Source organism: Equus przewalskii, chromosome X (genome assembly GCF_037783145.1).
Source record: "Equus przewalskii isolate Varuska chromosome X, EquPr2, whole genome shotgun sequence".
NCBI classification, from domain to species: domain Eukaryota; kingdom Metazoa; phylum Chordata; class Mammalia; order Perissodactyla; family Equidae; genus Equus; species Equus przewalskii.
In genome coordinates this window covers 938,753-958,699 of record NC_091863.1, presented here as the reverse complement: position 1 = coordinate 958,699, position 19,947 = coordinate 938,753, and the positions used below count along the sequence as shown (strand labels likewise).

The 19,947-nt window shown below is 49.9% G+C and overlaps 1 protein-coding gene across 3 annotated transcripts in view; it reads right to left on the bottom strand.

The window, feature by feature from the left end:
- Positions 1-14,456, bottom strand: part of GYG2 (glycogenin 2) — a 69,788-nt gene extending 55,332 nt beyond the window's left edge. For 2 of the 3 annotated variants that reach the window (XM_070603600.1, XM_070603602.1), the window contains exons 1-3: positions 14,350-14,453; positions 13,246-13,386; positions 8,370-8,511 (exon numbers count right to left, since the gene is read on the bottom strand). In XM_070603600.1, the coding sequence (XP_070459701.1) occupies positions 8,370-8,511; positions 13,246-13,252 (149 nt within the window). In that variant the 5' untranslated portion in view covers positions 13,253-13,386; positions 14,350-14,453. Of the gene's footprint in view, positions 1-8,369; positions 8,512-13,245; positions 13,387-14,349 lie in introns of all 3 variants that reach the window. The other variant, XM_070603599.1, reaches the window with a different exon arrangement.
- Between the last annotated feature and the right edge of the window lie 5,491 nt (positions 14,457-19,947).

The following is a 19,947-nucleotide window of genomic DNA, read 5'->3' as shown; positions in this document are numbered from 1 at the left end:
CAGGTTTTCATCGTCGAAAAGTACCTCCCCCAAGATGGTTATCAATTGCAAAGAGGAAAATTCTGACTTCAAAGGAAGAAACACTGTAGATACCGGCTTATCTGTAACAAGACAGCATCACACGCTCCCTGACACGATGTCCTGAAAAAGGCATTATCACTCCCGAGAATTTTTCTTTTTGCCAAAAATGCATAACCTCAGTCTAATCATGAAAAGACACTGGACAAACCCAAGTGGAGAGGCATTCTAGGAAACAACCAACCAGTACTCTTCAAAAACACCATGGCCATGACGCATGAGGCACGAAGGAAGAAATGTCATGGATGGGAGCAAGACATGACAATGAATGCACCGTGGGATCCTGGATTGGATCGTGGGATGGAATCCTATGACATCCTATGCATCCCTTCACTCTCAGGGTTGGTTGTTAGTTAAGCTGTCTCCCACACATGCATCACTATTTTATATATTTTTTTTTGTTTTTTTACATTTGTCATACTTTCTTCTTCTTTGTAATCCTTTCTCACCTTTCATGGCATGGGTTGGGATGTCTCCATTCCATGCATTTCCAGTTTTACTCATTTATCTGTTCAGTGCTGCTTCTTATATACTATTTCTCCTGTCCTGGATTCACATTTCATTTTGCTTGAGTGTATCCTCAAGCAATTTTTTTCCTCAAAAGTCTCTGAGGAATACAATTTTTGAGCTTTTGCTTATCTGAAACATCTTTATTTTGCTTTCCAATTACGCTAATTTGGCTGAGGACAGAAATCTCATTTCAAAATGATTTCGTCCCAGAACTTTGAGACATCAACTCTCTCAATCAGACTGATGGTGAAATACGTTAGGACTTTTTCTTCATTCTTGGGGCTTTGAAATGCCACTGTTTTGTGTCAACATTTGGGTTTTCTTCATTCGTTCTGCTCAACACTCAGGGAACACTCTCAATCTAAAATTCTTTCTCAGAGTTGAAATAGAACATGAGCTATTTTCTCTAATCCCTTCTCTCTGCTTTTTTTTTTCTCTTAGAAACTCCTATTATTAGACACATGTTGGAGCTTCTGGGTCTCTCTTTGCTGTTACTAGCTTTTTCACTTTTACTCCACATTTATCCGTGCTTATTCGTTGCACAGGATTCAAAGTAACTATATCTCTAAGAATGTACTATTTCATCACCACGTTCCCCCTGCCTTTTGCCCAGTTATTTACGGAATTTATGGCATTCTCAGGGTTGTATAAAGATCATGGGGTGTGGGGAAGGAAGGCACGAGAAATGCCGCTCTTTGTCACTACAAATAGCACGGCTTTTTATGTCCTTAAATGCTTCTGTTCAGCTCTGCTTCTTTCCCTAAAACAAATTCCTGGAAGCAGAATTAAGTTTCAGGAATACAATTTGTTTGAAGCGATGAGCACATGCTCCTGGCTTTGTTTCCCTGCAGAAAAACTCTCCGCCACACACATCTGCACCACATAGCCTGGATAGTGGTGGCCCCCTGACACTCACACCCCTGGTAATTTATGGTCATGGGTCATTGTTTGCCCTCTATGGCCCCAATAGTACCATACAGCACCATTCCTCCATCCTCCCAATGACTGGGTCCAAGAAAAACTCAACTGGGTCTGCAACACTGAACCCCTCCCATATTTCCGTGACGTTGTTTCTGAGTATTTTAAAGCTCATCTTCAGTAAGCCAAACGACTTAAAAAAAACAAATGTTGACAGCTTTTGACACCCGAGGAGACAGAAATCTAGGAGAGAATCATATATATATTTTTTGTTCCACTGATACCATCATTTGAGGGATGATGGGAGAATAGGCAACCACAGAAAGGTCCCCCCAAGGACATGTGTCCACCCCCAGAGTCAGCCCTCCCAACTGTGTGTCCACTGGAGTCTCTGGTCAGACTCTGAAGGCCCCAGTGGCCTGGACACAGGAGAATGTCCCCTGCAGCTAAATGTATTGTCTTTCTCTTTGGGGCCTGAAGGGCTCATCTTATGCAAGAGGAAATACACTGAAAGCATCAATTAATTTGAAACACTTTTAAGAGAATGGGTTACACTCAATTTAACTCAAGTCTAACCACATGACTTGATGTCAATGACTGAGCTCCACCCCCAAACCCCAACATTTAAAAAGATATTTGCCAACCTAACCGGTCATAAATATTACCACGTATTGATTGGTCACGCTCTCTACCGCTGTTGTATTCGTCGGTCCATCTTTGCTTACTGTATGTAAGAGTTCTTTGAATATTATACAGACAACAACCCCGGTCTCCAGTATAAATTTTGTAAATGTGCTGCCTAGATTATCTATCTTTTACTTTTGCACGGAATATTTCTGACGTTCACCAGTTCTGGTGTCCTTTGCTGGGAAAATGGCATGCCCAGCTTTCAGGTGAATGGAACATCCATCTACGTCAGCGTCTGGGGACACTTTTGCTTGTCACAATTACCGGGAAGGTTGGGGGTCGGTGATCCTACTGGCATCTGGTGGGTGGAGACCAGGGATGCTGCTCAACACCCTACAGCGCACAGGATGCCCCACCACACAGAGTGGTCCAGCCCCACATGTCAGCAGTGCCTCAGTTGAGAAGCCCTGATCTATTTACTTCTCAGATTTCTCTATGCTTTAAAATTTGCCCTTTACATTTACGATCTATCTGGAATTCACTTCGGCACATGTTTAACTTTTATATTAAAAGGATCCCATCATTGCCTTTTTCTGATGTATGGATGCGATGAATTACATTGACAGCATGGACTATCCTTGCTTTCCTAGATCAAGCAGCATTTATTTCTTTACCATAGAGCCTGAGTTGCCTTGCCATGTTCTGTATTCAGGGGGCTTTTTCCATCTGTATAAAAACGCAATTAAACCTGTAAATCAAGATTTGGGTATCCAGGTCAGGACAATTCCTTAAAATAAATTAACATTCACTCTTTTGTAGGCTCAGAGATATGTCATAGTGCATGAACACTAGTTAATTCATCGTGGCCAATTTAATGGAAAATCCTTCATAACTGCCCAAATCCAGAATCTTTCTACCAGACCAGCCTTTGATAACGCTCTCAAATTCTCCCATTCTGACTGGGCAGCAGAAAATCTCTACTTCTTTGGGTGTCAACGTGGGTCATCTGAATTTCCATGGAAGGATCAAGCACTTCTTCAACACTTTCAATATTATCAGCAAAGCATTCTAGAGAGTACTTGCTTTTAAAATTTAAATTGCATCCAAAGTGACTATTTTGTCAAATGGAAGGTTTATTTGTTTGTTTTCTCAAATGGAAGGTTTACTTTTAAATAATCCAACACTTGAATTTGTTGTTTGTTCCCAAAGACTAGGTTTTTTGGGTTTCCGTTTTGAATTTCTTCCTTCTGTTTGCCCTATATATTTTTTTGTTTTCTTTTCTTTTAATTAAAACATTTTTGAACTAGATAATTTCTTCGCTGATTTTCATTTTTCTCTCTGGTATCACTGTAGCTGTCCCCTCTGGTTTGTGTAAGTAGCATTCACATAGCAATTACTGTTTAAACAGTATGTAACTCAAGCTTTCATTGGTTCACTGATCAAGTTATTTAGGAGAGAATTGCTGGTTTAAGATGTCCAAGCAGCCTGTTTTGTTTTGTTTTGTTTTAGTTTAACTGTTAACGTCTAGCTTTATACCTTTATAGTCAAAGAATATAAAATTCCCTTCTTCCTCCAAGGAACATATTAAATGCCTCCTTGTACCATTAGCATAAAATCGATTTTTCTAAGTGATCCATGGTTGATGAGAGAGAAGAGTTTTGTTTACATAATGCGTAACATTTTAGAGACCCCTCATGCGTTGTTCATTAGATGAATTTACTTATGTGTTTGCTCTGTTTGTGAGTTAAAGACTAAGAGGGCTAAATAGACAGACTCTCCCACCATCATTCTCTCCAGGTCCACGCATATCTAATCGATTTTGTTTCTACGTTTTAGCTAACGATTGTTGATGCAGAAAGGATCATGTCCAATATAGAGATATATATATGTGAATTCGACACTTTTTCATCCAGCATCTCCCGCCTGAATTCTTACACTCAGAAAACAGTGGAACAGTCTCTGCTTTCTCTTTCCTCTCTGTGGCATCCAATATCTCTCTGTCCATCCTTTATTAAATAAATATATTGGCTAAGATGGATTACTTTAACTGTGCCTAGTTTCATAAATATATTTACAACAATCGTTTACTCTTAACTCTAGGTTTTTACTGGTTTCCTTGCCCTGTTAAAAAGAACTTTCCCATTAAGTTCTGTATTTTCATACGACGCTCAGTCAACAGCCAACAATTTCCTTCAGTAGCAAACATCCTAAGCTCGTCCATGTGTGCGACTCTTTCTGTTGCTTCCCCGGAGAATGAGCAACGTGGCTGGACATAAGAGTCTTGGGTCCTAACGTTGTGGTTCCATAATTCCACATCTTCATTATTTTCTGACCTTTAATATTGTAATGAGGAAGCCTGAGGTCATCTAGATTTATTTTTCCCTTTGCAGACAAATCTGCTCTTATCAATATTGGAGGCCCATGGAAATATTTACCATGACAATTTAAAAAATTCTTCAATATACGTCTATGTAGGTTTTGATTTTTTATTTGGTGACATGCTTGGTGTCATCCATTTTCTCCCGGTATTTCTTCAACTCGGGAAATTTTCTTCAAGTATCTCTTCGTTTATCAAGATGATTTCATCTGCATTCAGCTTTTTATCAGGTACATCTCTGTTTTGGGGCTTCCTTCTCTATAAAGCTCTTCTCCAATACTGGAAAATATCTCACGTTTTCAAAAACAACCATTCTATAAATGGTGAGGCTGATTTTATTTAGTCATTAAACTACTAATTTAAGTTAAATTAAATTAATTTATTTTAAACTTCTCTAAAACATTTCTTAATGATTTTAATTGTTGGTGACCCATAACATCTCCCCATCTCATTCTGTTCCTGCTCTACACAGCCAGACCATTTTCAGCTAGTCTGTCATCTTACCTCACTTTTTATCATCGAGTCCATATTTTCCTGAATTTTATTGAAAGCACACCTCGGCTCTTTTCCCAACCCTCTTCTGTCTCCTGCGGTAACTCTTTCTCACAAGTATGCTCTTCCCCTGAACTTGAGTGTGGGACGACCCCACCTTAAGTTGGAGAAACTTTTGGTGGGCTCCATGGTGATTTTAATGCTTCCATGTCTTCACCTTGAAATAAGACCTGGATTCTCCCACGTTATGGTCCCTCAGGCGTGGGGCGGGGAGAGTCTTCTGGTCTCCCCAGTACTGAGCTGGCCAAGGTAACTTGAAATCACTCATTTAATGATTTAACAGAGGAGAGGGCAGGAGGCTACATGAGGTACATTCCCACGTCTTTCCACTGTGGAATGACGCCGCTGTGCATGGAGCCAAGACTCCTCCCTCCGCTGACCCAGCTTCCTTTCCTAGTGCCACCTCTAAGCGGGATAATCCCTTCCTGGAATGGCCATCCAGCATGCCAGACGCAAGCCCATGCAAACTCCTCAAGGCTCCTTCAAACTCTGGGACTCTCCGTGGCCTCCAAGGCTGCCCACTCTCAAGATCAAAAGAGCAAAACACAGAGCCTGAGTCGCGTCTACCAACGGCCAAGTCCTGCCTTCAGCCGTCATCTCCTCTGCCCTCCCACGGTGGGGGAAAGGCCACTACCCTTCCTGACTCACCCTGCACACGAATGCCAAGCTCTTCTGGAAGCCGCCCCTGCACTGACAAAGTGGAGGAAGGTCATGATGCCCAGAAGCTCCATCACAAGCTCCTCCAAATGGCAGGCGTTTGGACCGTTTCTCCAGAAGCCCCACCTTCATGAAACGCTGCTGCTTCTGAGAAGGATGCTGGACATCTGCCCTCGCCTCCTTCCCCCATCTACACAGGGGCTGCCGTCAGATGCCACCCGCCCGGTTCCCCTCTGCTACAGGGCTTTCCTACTGGCAAATTCACAAAGGACCTTGGTTGGGGGGCGGGTGGTGACCAAAACGCATATGCTCCCATTTCCACGTGGTTCCAGGTTGCACCGAATGCTCTTTCACACATGCTCCCCTACAGCAAGAGTTTCGGAGCTTGAACATCCTGCCTGGCGTCACAGGAAAGGGAAGGTTGTAAATCCCATCAGGCAACTCCACATCCGAAGCTTACATCACTAACTCCCACTGTTCTCAATGTTCTTGCACTGGCTGCTTTCAAGAGAATTCTCTTGAATAGAAAAAAAAAAAGAAAATAACATTCTATCCTCTCTTCCTCCATTGGCATCATCACTGTTCAAATGGACAGCTAAACTGAGGGGCCACCGGTTACCTGGAAGCAGCCAGAAGGAATCGTCTCCCAAGTGAACTAACGCAATTCATGATATTCTGATAACACCATCACGTGTCTCTCTACAAATGAGAACATTGCCACGCTCGAGTCTCAGAGTATATAAGGCACACGCTCTACAGAACAAGAGTGCTGAGCAGCTGCAGTGTTGTGTATCTGTGAGCATGCAGAGATGGAAGCATAGATGTCCTTATGAATCCAAGGATGGAGTCATCCGTGACCTCCCAACTCAACTCCTGCCTCATGATTTCAAGCTGAGCGTCTGTAGCTCCCAGACCCCTAAATCCCTGGTCCTAAATCAGGTCAGCCCATGGCACTCAGCTTTTCCCAGGAATCAAGTCCTGGACTCAACATGGCACTCAGCTCTTCCTAGGAAACAAGTCGTGGACCCATCATGGACCCATCATGACATGGACCCATCATGGACTCATCATGGATCCATCATGGAATAGACTCATCATGGATCTACTATGGCATGGACCCTTCATGGCATGGACCTATCGTGGACTCATCATGGATCCATCATGGAATGGACCCATCATGGATCCACAATGGCATGGACCCATCATGGCAGGGACCCATCATGGACTCATCATGGACCCATCATGGACTCATCATGGATCCACCATGGACCCATCATGGAATGGACCCATCATGGATCCACCATGGCATGGACCCATCATGGCATGGACCTATCAGGGACTCATCATGGACCCATCATGGCATGGACCCATCACAGCATGGACCCATGATGGCATGAACCCATGATGGATCCATCACGGAACAAAACTCCCTTTGTTCCTACCTGCCAAAGCTTCCCTCTGTGGGACACTGTGTCTGCGGCAGCATGAAGTAACCAGGTGCCAATGGGAAGTCCCGCTTAGCCTGGACTTGTGCTGTATGCCCTACATTCCCTCCATGCCAGGGTCTCCCCTCTCCTTCCTCAGACCCTCCAACCCACCCTTGTTGACCACTGACCTTGGGACAGCTTGCGATCTCTTATCATAGTAAGGTGGCATAGTAAGGATAGTAGGTGGCAGAGTGGAGCATTGAGAGACAAGGACTCCAGAGCAAGCTGGGATCCTAGCTCTGCCCCTCATGCCTGAGTGGGTCTCAGGAAAGGTCAGAAGACAGCAGCAACAATAGCACCCAACCCAAGAGGAGTCTTGAGCTTTAAATGAGTGGAGTAGGTGTAAGAAGCTCGCAGTAGCGCCTCCTAAGAGCTGGCCGTTCGCATTGTCATCAGGCTGTCCCAGGAGTTCCAGCTCTCAGGACCCAGAGAATCTGGGCATCACGACTGCTGTGCTCTGGATGCTTATCTACCACCTGTCACACGCACAGCCAGGCTCCTCTCTCTACATGGTTGTTCTATCTCCTATCCTTGCCTGAATTGCCTACGTCCAGACTTCCTTTCCATGACAATCAAGAAAAACCGAGCTATCCTTGTACCCAGCCATGCATTCAGCAGAACAACAGAACTCCCATGCACAGTCGCCTGGAGACACCACTACACACCATCACAGGGAGAGATCCAACAGAGACACACGCTCAAGAGGAAGCAGAAACCTAGTCTACACATTGGATGGCTCTATAGAGCCAAATGTGAACTTCTACGATTTGGGGCTCAAATCTCCAACTTAGTTCATGATAGTTGCTTCTCAAATTCCCCCCCCACCCCCCAAAAACTTTGACTTCTGAATTTCCATCGCTGAGACAATGAACAGTAAGCATACACAATATTATTTTCTAAGTACTCTGGAGTCAATGACACACCATGACAGATTTCCCTACCTTAAGGATGACTCGAGGGTCCTCTACAAATGCCAGATGACCCCCATGATTGCCAGCAGTCCAAGCCCAAGAATGGACCCATCATGGATCCACTATGGCATGGACCCATCATGGCATGGACCTATCCACGCCATGTTCCTGGGACCCCCTTGACCACAGTGGACCTTGCTTCCACTGGAGGAAGAGCCACCAGCTGGGCACAGGCGCATCTCCCAGTTTTACCTGAGCAGGCTGGACACGTGAGGGGTGATCAGCACCACCAGCTTCCTGGTCAGCCTCTGGTTCCTCAGTGACTGCCCCAGGACCAGGGCCCCCTGGCAGTAGACGTCATTGGTGGCCAGCGTGACAAAGGCCTGGTCAGACACTGTAGATAGAGACACAAACAGCAGAGTCACGCTCCTGACGGATCTCACGGGATGGCGGGTTGATGCTCGCTCCTCTTCTCCTGTCAAGGTCACAACTCATACCCACTAACCATTGGGTGTCCCACACGGGTTCCTCGGGCACACTCGCACACCTCCTTTCCTTAAACACACACACACACACACACACACACACACACACAGGAAAAGTGCGAGGAAATCCTCAACACGAGGCGAAGCCACCCAGAGTAGGACTAAAACGTCCTGATGCTACAAATCCGCCAATATGCACGCCTAAGACCGCTGGTTTTGTTTTGCACTCGGGTCTCAAAGACTCACCCAAAATATTTGAGTCTCAGCTGAAAACACTGTGAAAGGTGGAACAACACTGGGATTATCCCAGTGACAATGAAGATGCCCGCCCAGCTCAACAGAAGTGTGCTCCCTGGAGGAGCGGACAGATCCACTCATTAAATTCTGCACAGACCAGTTGTTGGAAAGACTTCAGCTCAAGGATATATGAGGTTGAGGAGACGGGAGAGGGGAAAATATATTGTTTCATTCACCAGGATGTTCTTAGTTTCCCAACGTCTCAAGAGGAGAGGAAGAAACTCAAAGGGCAGATCCAACTGATGGCAATCTTAAGTCTCAGGGCATAGTCGTGGCGTTAACTTCCACAGGGACTTGCAAACGATTGAATTCTTGGGTCCCCAAGAGCTTGTTGCCAGGATAAAGACAATGGGACAAAGAGATCCTTGCCTTGTGCCGGCTACTGTGCTGTCTGCAGAAATTAAAATTCGCGGCAGGTAGCCTTGGGGCCAGAACACACAGGGCAGCCCCCGAGAGGCCCACAGACTCACAGTCATGCTAAATATGACCTGACAAATGGGGCTCTCCTGGGGTTCACGCCTTGACCTTTACATTCCATTGGGGTCAATTTCCAAATGTGCCTGTTGCAACAGGCTCCCGTCTACACACTGTCGGGTTTTTTCTTGGATGAGAAGGAATGAGAATTCCTGGCATCTCCGCTGTGAGTTGAGAATTACAGACAGCAAACTGAAGAACTCAAGTCTGCAACCCAAAAGGTATGTGTCTGTCTATCTATCTATCTTGGTATCTATCTATCCATCATCTATCTATTTATCATCTATCTATCCATCTATCATCTATCTATCCATCTATCATTTATCTATCTATCTACCATCTATCTATCCATCTATCATCTATCTACCATCTATCATCTATTTATCTATCATCTATCATCTATCTATCTATCATCTGTTATCTATCTACCATCCATGCATCTATCATCTATCTATCATTTATCTACAATCAACCTATTATCTATCATCTTTCTATCATCTATGAATAATCCATCATCTGTCATCTGTCTACCATCTGTGTAACTATGTGTCAAATCTATCATCTATCTACTATTTATCTATAAACAATCTATTATCTATCATCCGTCTATCACCTATCTATCTATAACCTGTCATCTATCATCTAGCTAGCTAGCTATTTACCATCCATCTATCTATCTATCTATGTATCATGTATCTATCTATCTATTTAACTATCTATCTAGTTTTTTTAAACAACTGGCTTAAAACAATGCACCGTTCACTCTCTAGGGACACAGATAGTATTCACAGAAATGTGCAGAACGAGAAAAATATGACGGAAAAGGTGAGACGCGTAGCTCTGCCACGAGGAGTTTGAGGGGCGGAGAGACATCCTGGTGGAAAACGTCCCAGAAAGAGGTCTGGAGGAAAACAAAGGTCCTTGGAGGACTCCTCCCCAGAGCTCACGGTGACTAGGGAAGCCCAGGACCAGAACAGACCACCCGTGACTACTGGCCGTCCAGAGAAGAGGACCATTAGGGGGGTCCTGATCCAGTGTGACTGGTGTCCTTATGAGAAGAGGAGATGAGGATGCAGACACGCACAGACGGACGACCACGTGAGGACACGGGGAGGAGACACGTCCACACGCCAAGGAGAGAGGCCGCAGGAGGACCCAGCCCTGCCCACACCTGGATCCCAGACATCCAGCCTCCAGGATGGGGAGACCATCAGTGTGTGTTGTTTAAGCCGCCCCATCTGTGGTCCTTTGTTATGGCCCCCGGAGCAAAATCATACAATGGGGCGTTAAAGTCAGGGAACAGACGCAGGCATGGTGTACCCACCCTGGGAAAACAATGACAGCGATCACCACGTTTAACTTCACATTCAATCGCCCTTCTCTGACTGAGGAATCACCTTTTTCCACCGAGCCTCATGTCCACCCTTGTAACGGTCTACTATATTTCCCACTGAAGCACTTCAGATCGGATCCTCCCCAAAGAAAAAGTAAATTCCCAACAGAGCTGCGGGATGAGTTCATCGTGGTGGCCGTTCCTGTTGGCTATTCCTGAAGAGAGCGTTCAATTCTTTCTAACCGGAAGGCGACATGAAGACGTGAAAAATATCTCACCAGCTCATTTTCTAATCCTTCATTGCTCAGAAGCACGTTCCATCGTACCTAAGAAAACTGATACTTCATTTGCTAGATTTGTTTTGACTCAACGTGGTTGATAAAAACGGGCTTCCCTCACTGGAGAGTTATGAAACCAGACGCCAGAACAAGTAAATTTTTGACCAGCTCGTGTTTCTGACCCACACGGTGTGGACGCATCGGCTGCTTCTGCATGAGAAACACCAACATCTATCGCGGGGGGTAGGCCGAGAGGTCCTGGGAGCAGAGGGAACTGCCATGTCTGTGGACTGATCATTGAGCCTGTCAACAGGATGAAGACGGCAGCAGTGAAGAAAAGAGACCCTCTGGCCAGCGACCCCCAAGACGTGCGTCTCTGAATGTTAGCCACCACGGCCCCAGGCACGGTGCTGCAAATTCACGCCTGGATCTGCGCTCCATCTCAGCGCAAACTCAGAGCAGCGGATTCCAACGGAACAGAGGATGGAACGTTCACCGACAGACCTTCCGTTCCCACATGGCCTTTTACCCTGAAGAAACTACCAGACCACAAAGTTTTGGTGTGGCACCAAAGAACATCCCCCATTACCCAAGGCCACCGCACGGACAGGGCGAGCTTCCACGCAACATGGCGCCCGGGGGTCTGGATTTTTGGCACGAGCACAGAGCGGGAAAACACTGTCCTCCAGCCCCAGGTAAAGAAAAAAAGATATTCTTGCAAACTCAAGTGCAGCCTGAAGACTGTGCTGGCTGACAGTTTTACGATGATGCTAGGAGACACGTTTCCTTCTGTTCCTAGCCTGCCCTCCATTCAACTCATCTTCCAGCCTCCCCCCCCCCCCCCCCCCCGAAATAACACCGGCAGCTTCCTCCTCGGCCCCTCGCCTTTGCTGAAAGGTGGCTTTTGTTTCCTGCAAAGTGTTGGATGGCCACATCGGCCCTCCCAGCACATTCCAGGGCTGATGGAGATGGGTCCGCATGTCCGGGGTTGAATGCTGCCATTATGCAGGCCCTAGCGGCTTTGGGGGAACGTGGTTTTCATGCCGGAGACCTCCAAACCACTCCCTGGAACAGAGAAGGCTTTCTGCGTCCCCTCGGAGCCGAATCTCACAGCACGCCACAGAAAAGCCCCCTTTTGCCCCGGTCCCCGCAAACTCCCTTCCTATGGCCAGTGAGGAGGAAGACAGCACAGAAGCCGCTCGGCGAGTAACCACATCGCTCCTCTGGACAAAAACTAACCTGTTTTTTTAAAAACTGGACTCACGAATGATCCGGTCTGGTCTGATGCAACAGGGGGGTGTCTTAATACCAACAGGACAGGCCTCTTTCTCGCAAATATTCCGCATCACGTCTCTCCGCCTCTGAAGCCGACTGTCCCCATGTGATGTTCGAAAAACCCAAGGGCAGGCGGACAGGACCGAGTCTGAGCCCTGGAGGGCCAGGCCTTGCCAGAAGTCCCAGCCAGCCAGCCACCCTAGGCCGGCTGCCCTGGTCAGAGATTAACCAGAGCTCTTTATGGGAATAACAAATTATGGGGGGCGGGGGGGGGGGTACCCAAAGGCCTTGACATCCCAGAGTTTTAGGGGCATGAACTTCCCGTTAATGTCTCCCACAGTTCAACACTATTGCCAAGAAACCAGCCCATTTCAACTCTCAGAGCTTTTTTTTTTTTTTTTTTTTAATGAGTAGGGAGGCCCTAATAGGGAACCAGGTGTTTTGGGTTTTTTAAGGTTTTTTTTCTTCCGTGAGGAAGATTGGCCCTGAGCTAACATCTGTTGCCAATCTTCCTCTTTTTTTGTTTTTTGTTTTTTTTCCTCCCCAAAGTCCCAGTACATAGTTGTATATCCTGGTTGTGGGTCATTCTGGTCCTATGTGGGATGCTGCCACAGCGAGGCTTGATGAGCCGTGTGTAGGTCGGTGCCCAGGATCGGAACCGGTGAATTCAAGGCCGCCAAAGCGGAGCGCGCACACTTAACCCCTCGGCCCCAGGTAGGCCCCTCCCAGGGCTGTTTTTTACAGGAGAATGAGGAAATCCCAACGCCCCCCACCGAGCTATAAATGGTCCCCTCCCACATCTCCAACTGCTCTGGGTGACGCCAGCCCCCTCCAGCCCCGGGGAGACGTTGGGGAGGCAGATAATGGGAGATGAGAGGTTTGGGGGGATGGCGAGGGTAAAGCGGGGGTCTCGCCAAGCGCAGACTAATGTCCCGTGTGCCAGCAGGAACAGGGAGGCTGACGGAGAACAGCATTCGCGGACTCACCCGACATGGTCCGCGGCTCCGCGCGCAGTGGGCACCCAGGGGCCGGCTCGCGCCTGGGCGCGGTGGGTGGGACGGACTCCCCGGCCTCCAGCCGGGCCTAGCAGAGGCGTCGTCTCCGGGGGGCCGTGCAGATTTCCAGGCCTGCGGGCAACAGCTTTGCATTCTCAACACCCGTGGCTGCAGCCTCAACCTAGCGCCCCCCCCCCCCACCCACCCACCCAACCCTGTGTCGCTTGGGTCCCGCTCAACCCTGGCCACCTCCACAACCCCCACACCCTGCACCTCCTCCTCCGCCCAGGCTCCCCTCGACCCCCTGCCCGCCCTGGAGTCACCTGGGACCCCATTGCACCCCGGCCACCCCCGCACCCCGCGTCTCCTCGGCGCTCCGCGACAGCCTCTGGCACCCAGCCTTTGCCCACCCGGTGTCCTCAGCGGCCCCACCGCGCTGGCACTTCCTCCTGGCTCCAGGGCAGCGTCTGCCCCCCCCCCACCCCCCCACCTCCCCGCCCCATGCCCCTGGATTCCCTACCCGCTCCTCTGCGCTCCGGGCGGCCCGTGCCGCCACCCTAGGCCGCCACTCCCCGATGACCCCCTTCCGCTCGGGCCCCCCCCCCCCCACTGCACCCCACACCCCTGAACCTCACCCCTCCTCCGAATTCGGGCAGCCTCTGCCCGCCCCACCGGGGCCCCCGCCGCACCCAGGCGGCCTCCACGGCCCCCCGCACTCCTCTGCGTTCCCCGCACCGCCTGTGCGCTCGGGGCCGGCTCTGCCCCGCCCGGGATAGGCGCCCCCAGCTACCCGCTTCCGCTCGGCCCCCTACTGCGCCCCCCACCCCCCACGCCTACCCCTCACCCCTCCTCCGAATTCGGGCAGCCTCTGCCAGCCCCCTCAGGTCCTCCGCCGCGCCCAGGCGGCCTCCACGCCCCCTGCCCTCCTCCTGCGTCCCCCGCACCGCCTGTGCGCTCCGGGCGGCCTCTGCCCCCATCCTGGCCCGGCGCCCCCCGATTCCTCCCTTCTGCTCCGGTCCGCCCCTGCACCCCGCTCCTCGCCGCTCCTCCGGACTCGGGCAGCCTGCGCCCCCCGCACCCCTGCGCCCCTCGCACCTCCTGCGCGCCCGGGCAGCCTCTGTGCCTCCGGGCCCCCGCCGCGCCCAGGCCGCCTCCACGCCCCCGGCACTCCTGTGCCCCCGGGCAGCCGCGGCCCGCCTGGTGCTGGGAGGCCCCGAGGACGGCGATTGGCCGCCCGCCGGAAGCCCGGCCCCACCCGCCCGCCGCGGGGACCGGGTCTGGGCCGCCACCGCCCCCGCCCCGCCTGGGGTCCGCCTCCGCCGCCGGCCGCGGGGAGAGCCGGGGAGGGGCGGTGGCTGCCTTACACTCCTGTCCCCGCCCCTGCCCCCCACAACCCCAGCCCTGCTGAATCCGGGAGGCCGCGGTTACTAGATTGGCACAGGTAACCTTTATCCAGCCCGTCCCAGAGTAAATGTTTGCCATGGCTGCGCGGGGCCTGGGCCCAAGGCCAGCGCGCTGCTCCGCCCACGGCCCAGGGAGGAGGCCGCGCGGGCAACAGCCCAGCCCGGCCTGGGCAGAAAAGAGTCTTACCGAATTCGGGGCTGCAGACTAGGAGAATGAATAAGTGAATGCATGCACGAGGGAATAAAGGAATGACTGAGTGAATGAGTGAGTTGAATGCCTGAATGAGTAAAGGAAGGAGTGAGTTCATGCAGGCATGAGTGGGTGCACGCAGGAGTGAATGAGTTCACGTAGGCGTGACTGAATGAATGACTGCGTGTACTCATGAATGAATGTGTGCATGTGCGTGAGTGAATTAATTCAATGCACGACTGAGTGAACGAATAAATGAGTGTGTGATGCATGCATGAAAATCAGCGCCCCCAGCCTTTTGCATCCAAGTCCTTTCTGGCTCCCCAAAGCTCCAGTGCTGGAGATAAGGGGCCTGGGAGGGACCCTCTGCGTGTGCTGGGTCTAGATCAGAGCCCCCAGGATCCAAGCCGGCAGGGACCTGTCTGGGAAGGCCAAGGTGCCCAGCTGGTCCTGGGGGTGGTGGGCAGTGGGACGGCACCCCTCATTGCAGCCAACTACAGGGGAGAGGGGAGGATGTGGACCAGGCATGCCAGCCCTTACGATTTGTCCTAAGAAGTCCCGGGTTATTTCATGGACTGTCCTGATTATGGGCAAGTCGTTCGAGTCAACAGTCCTGAACTGGGTGGGCCGAGGAGCTCTGTGGTTCAAATGTGGCGCCTCCCCCACCCCCACCCCGGGGCCACCAGTTTGAAACCTCCGGCTGCAGCATGAATACATTGAATGTACAGAGAGAAGGGAAGAGGAGCAGGGAAGCCGGCGCCCAGGGATGCAGTCCTGGGGAGCTGAGCATCTGGGACACACACCTTGAGTGTGGAAGAAGCAATTATTTCAGGAACTCTCCCATCTCGGTGGACCTCCTTGGTCCCGTAGCTTGTCATTGCACTGCTGTCTCAAGCGTGCAAGGGGCATATATATCAACAGAAGGACTTGACGTTCCTGTTGCGCAGGAACTGAGCAACTAGACTTCCTGCTCCACAAGTGTCACCTGGAGGGAGGGAACGGAGGGAGAAGAACCAGACGGGGTCATCTCCCCACTTAAACCAGCCCTGTGCCCCAGCATGTCCAACCCACGTCACTTCTACACCACCACTGCAGACGTCAACACAGTTAAAAATGACGAATGAGGTCTCCACATTATTATGAGAACCCTTTTGTCCCCCCGCCCCACCCCCCACGCAGTTGTGGGCCTCAGGGAACCCCCCCCCAGGGTTCCATATCTTACACTTTGAGAACCAAGACAATTCAGGCTCCAAAAGTGAGAAAAGAAATCTTAGAAGGGCCGAGGGGACGTCATCCATGGGAACCCTATCGGTGCAGTGGGCCGTGGATGTCCAAGGAATGTGGCTCCCCCGGAGCAGGGCTTTGCTGAATTTCATCTGATGCCCCATTATGATAAGTCCCCCCTCGCGACCCCACGGGGAATGGGGGCTTTGCCTGCTTAGGAGCGATCAGGGCTCCTTTGCCTTGGAGAAGAAGGGGAGGCACAGAGGAGGAAGGAGCCCCAAGTCCTCAGCACCCGGCCACAGAGACGGCAGTAACAGTTGATCATAGCTATCAGCCTTGACGGACAGATAGAGGAGGTGTTTCCAGCTCTAGGTTACAGATGGGCCCAGAGTGGTTAAGAAATCGCATCCAGGTGACGACGGAACTGGGCGAGGCCAGCTGGGAAACGTGAGGGCAGGGCCCCACCTCATCACGCTGACCCTATCCACACTCACGGCCTCAAAAATGCAGATCTAGGGAGCCGGCCTGGTGGTGTAATGGTTAGGTTCGTGCACTCCTCTTCAGCAGCCTGGGGTTTGTAGGTTCAGATCCCAGGCGTGGTCCTACACACTGGTTATCAAGCTATGCTGTGGCGGTGTCCCACATACAAAATAAGGAAGTTGGCAACAGATGTTCGCTCAGGGCCAATCTTCCTCACCGAAAAAAAAAAAAAAGTGCAGATCTGGTGTGCAATGAGAGGATCCCTGGTCTGTCTCAACAGAAAAAGGGCATGGCCCTCCTTGGCCCCCTGGGGTGGTGTACACATGCTTGACCCATTACCAAGGCCTTATAAGATATCTGCAGGACTTCATAGAGCCTCTGGAAGGCTCCTTGAAATCCCTACCCTCTCTGAACCATCGGTGGAAGCATCAGGGTCCGAGAAGTTGTCAGTGGAGCATCCTCTGCTGTCGGTGCCTGGTTTTCTAGCTGCGCCCAGCCAGCCTAAAGGAGGAGAAACACTGTGGAGAAGCTGGACAGTGGCAGGAAGGGTCAGTTCTGATTCGAGTCCCGCTCAGCCCCCAACGGCCCCCTTGCTTCCAGAGGAAGGGGAGCCTTCCTGGCCTCAGCTTGTGCGGCTGTTGGCGCCAATACTGGCCAAGGGCCCCCTCCATCCTGGGCTATGGTCATCCCATGTGGCCCCATTCTGGCTTCTCCTGCTCCAGTGAGCAAACTGTAGAGTGCTGAGCTCCTGTGTGACCTCTGTGAGGAGGGCCCTCCTATGGGGAAAGTCTCCTATGAGACCATCCCAATAACAAGAGATCCATTTCAAAAGGTCCCAGACAGCTCCTGCCTCCTTCACGGCACGGGGGGACACTCCCAGCTGGTCCCCTTTCCCTGGGTTAGAAGTCACACCAGCAGGATATCCACCACCCACTAAGGGCCCTCAGAGCTGGGTAATTCTCTGATGTGGGGCCATGCTGTGCACTGTAGGGTGTGGAGCAGCATCCCTGATCTCCACTTTCCAGAAGCCCGGAGCATGCTCTCCCCAGCTGTGACATCAGAAATGTCTCCAGACATCACCAGTGTCCCCTGGGGGGCAGGCTCATTGCTGGATTGCTAAATATTGTAAAAAATAGATATAGATAGATAGATAGATGATAGATATAGGTACATAGATATAGATACATATATAGATGATAAATAGATGATACATAGATAGATAGGTAAATAGATAAATGATAGATAGATACAAAGATGGTAGATAGGTGACAGGAGATAGACAGAGAGATAGATAGATAGATAGATAGATAGATAGATAGATAGAAGACAGATGATAGACAGATGATAGATGATAAATAGAGAAATAATAGATGATAGATAATACATAGAATGATAGATTATAGATCATTATAGATAATAGGTAGATGATAGATAACTAGGATGGATGGATAGATAGACAGACAGGTAGATAGACAGGGAGATAAACAGATAGATAGATAATTGGTAGATAGATCATAGATAGAGAAATGATAAATGATAGATAATACATGGAATGGTAGATTATACATCATTATAGATCAAGGTAGATGATAGATAACCAGGATGGATGGATGGGTAGATAGACAGATAGATTAGATAGATAGATGACAGATAAATAGAGAAATAATAGATGATAGATAATACATAGAATGATAGATTATAGATCACTATAGGTAATAGGTAGATGATAGATAACTAGGATGGATAGACAGATACATAGATAATTGGTAGATAAATGATAGAGAAATGGTAAATGATAAAATACATAGAATGGTAGATTATACATCATAGGTAGATGATAGATAACTAGGATGGATAGATAGATGGATGGATGGATAGACAGATGGATGGATAGATGGATGGATGGATGGATGGATGGATGGATGGATGGATGGATAGATGGATGGATAGATGGATAGATGGATGGATGGATGGATGGATGGATGGATGGATGGATGGATAGATGGATGGATAGATGGATAGATGGATGGATGGATAGATGGATGGATGGATGGATGGATGGATGGATGGATGGATAGATGGATGGATGGATGGATGGATGGATGGATGGATGGATAGATGGATAGATGGATGGATAGATGGATGGATAGATGGATGGATAGATGGATAGATGGATGGATGGATGGATGGATAGATGGATGGATGGATGGATAGATGGATGGATGGATAGATGGATGGGTGGGTGGGTGGGTGGATGGATGGATGGATGGATGGATGGATAGATAGATAGATGGATAGATAGATAGATGGATGGATGGATGGATGGATGGATGGATAGATGGATAGATGGATAGATGGATGGATGGATAGATGGATAGATGGATGGATGGATAGATGGATGGATGGATAGATTGATGGGTGGGTGGGTGGGTGGATGGATGGATGGATGGATGGATGGATAGATAGATAGATAGATGGATAGATAGATGATGGATGGATGGATGGGTGGGTGGATAGATGGATGGATAGATAGATGGATAGATAGATAGATGGATGGACAGATATTAATCTCTCATGTGAGGTCAGGGTTTCTCAGCCTCAGCACTACTGACAATGGGGCCGGACCACTCTCTGTAGTGGGTCCTCCTGGGCGCTGTAGGGTGTTGGGCAGCATCCCTGGTCTCCACCCACCAGACGCCAGGAGCCAGACCTCCCTCCCAGTTGTAACAACCAGAAATCTCTCCAGACATGGCCCTGTGGCCTCTGGGGACCAAATCACCCCAGGCTGAGAAACTCCCCTGGAAGAAGAGAGACTTCTGGGTGGAAGCCGCCTAGGGCTGAGCCCTCTGCCAGACCCTAAGAAAAGACGTGGGAGCGTTCCATCTCCCAGATCATCCCACCACGTCTTCGAAGTTTGTGTCAGGGGTCTCTGCATGGAACGATCAAACACGAAACCCAGTGCACACCATCGGGGCTCTGCGTTCTCAAGATGGATGAATGCTGTCGGCCGAGGAGGAATTGATTAGCTGGTTAGCAGGCAAATGGCTGCCTCCCACCTCGCTCTCCGCAGCTCTCTCGCCCTCTCCCTGGCTGACACATGGCTCTCTCTCCAAGCTGAGCAAAAACCTCTGGGCTCCTTTACGCCCATCATGCGCCCCTGGGCAGCTTCCCAGGAGCAAAGGTCAAGTCATTCTGGGGTTCCGTCCTGGGGTCTTGCTTCTCGAGGGTCAAGCCTTTGCTGTGCTGGGCATCCTGTGCCATTAGGGTGTTGAGCAGCATCTCTGTTCTCCACCCACCGGATGCCAGGATTACCCCCACCCGGTTTTGTCAGGACTCTCCCAAACAAAGACATGGGCTGGAGGAAGGACAGGATTTCATCGGCCCCGGAAAGGACCA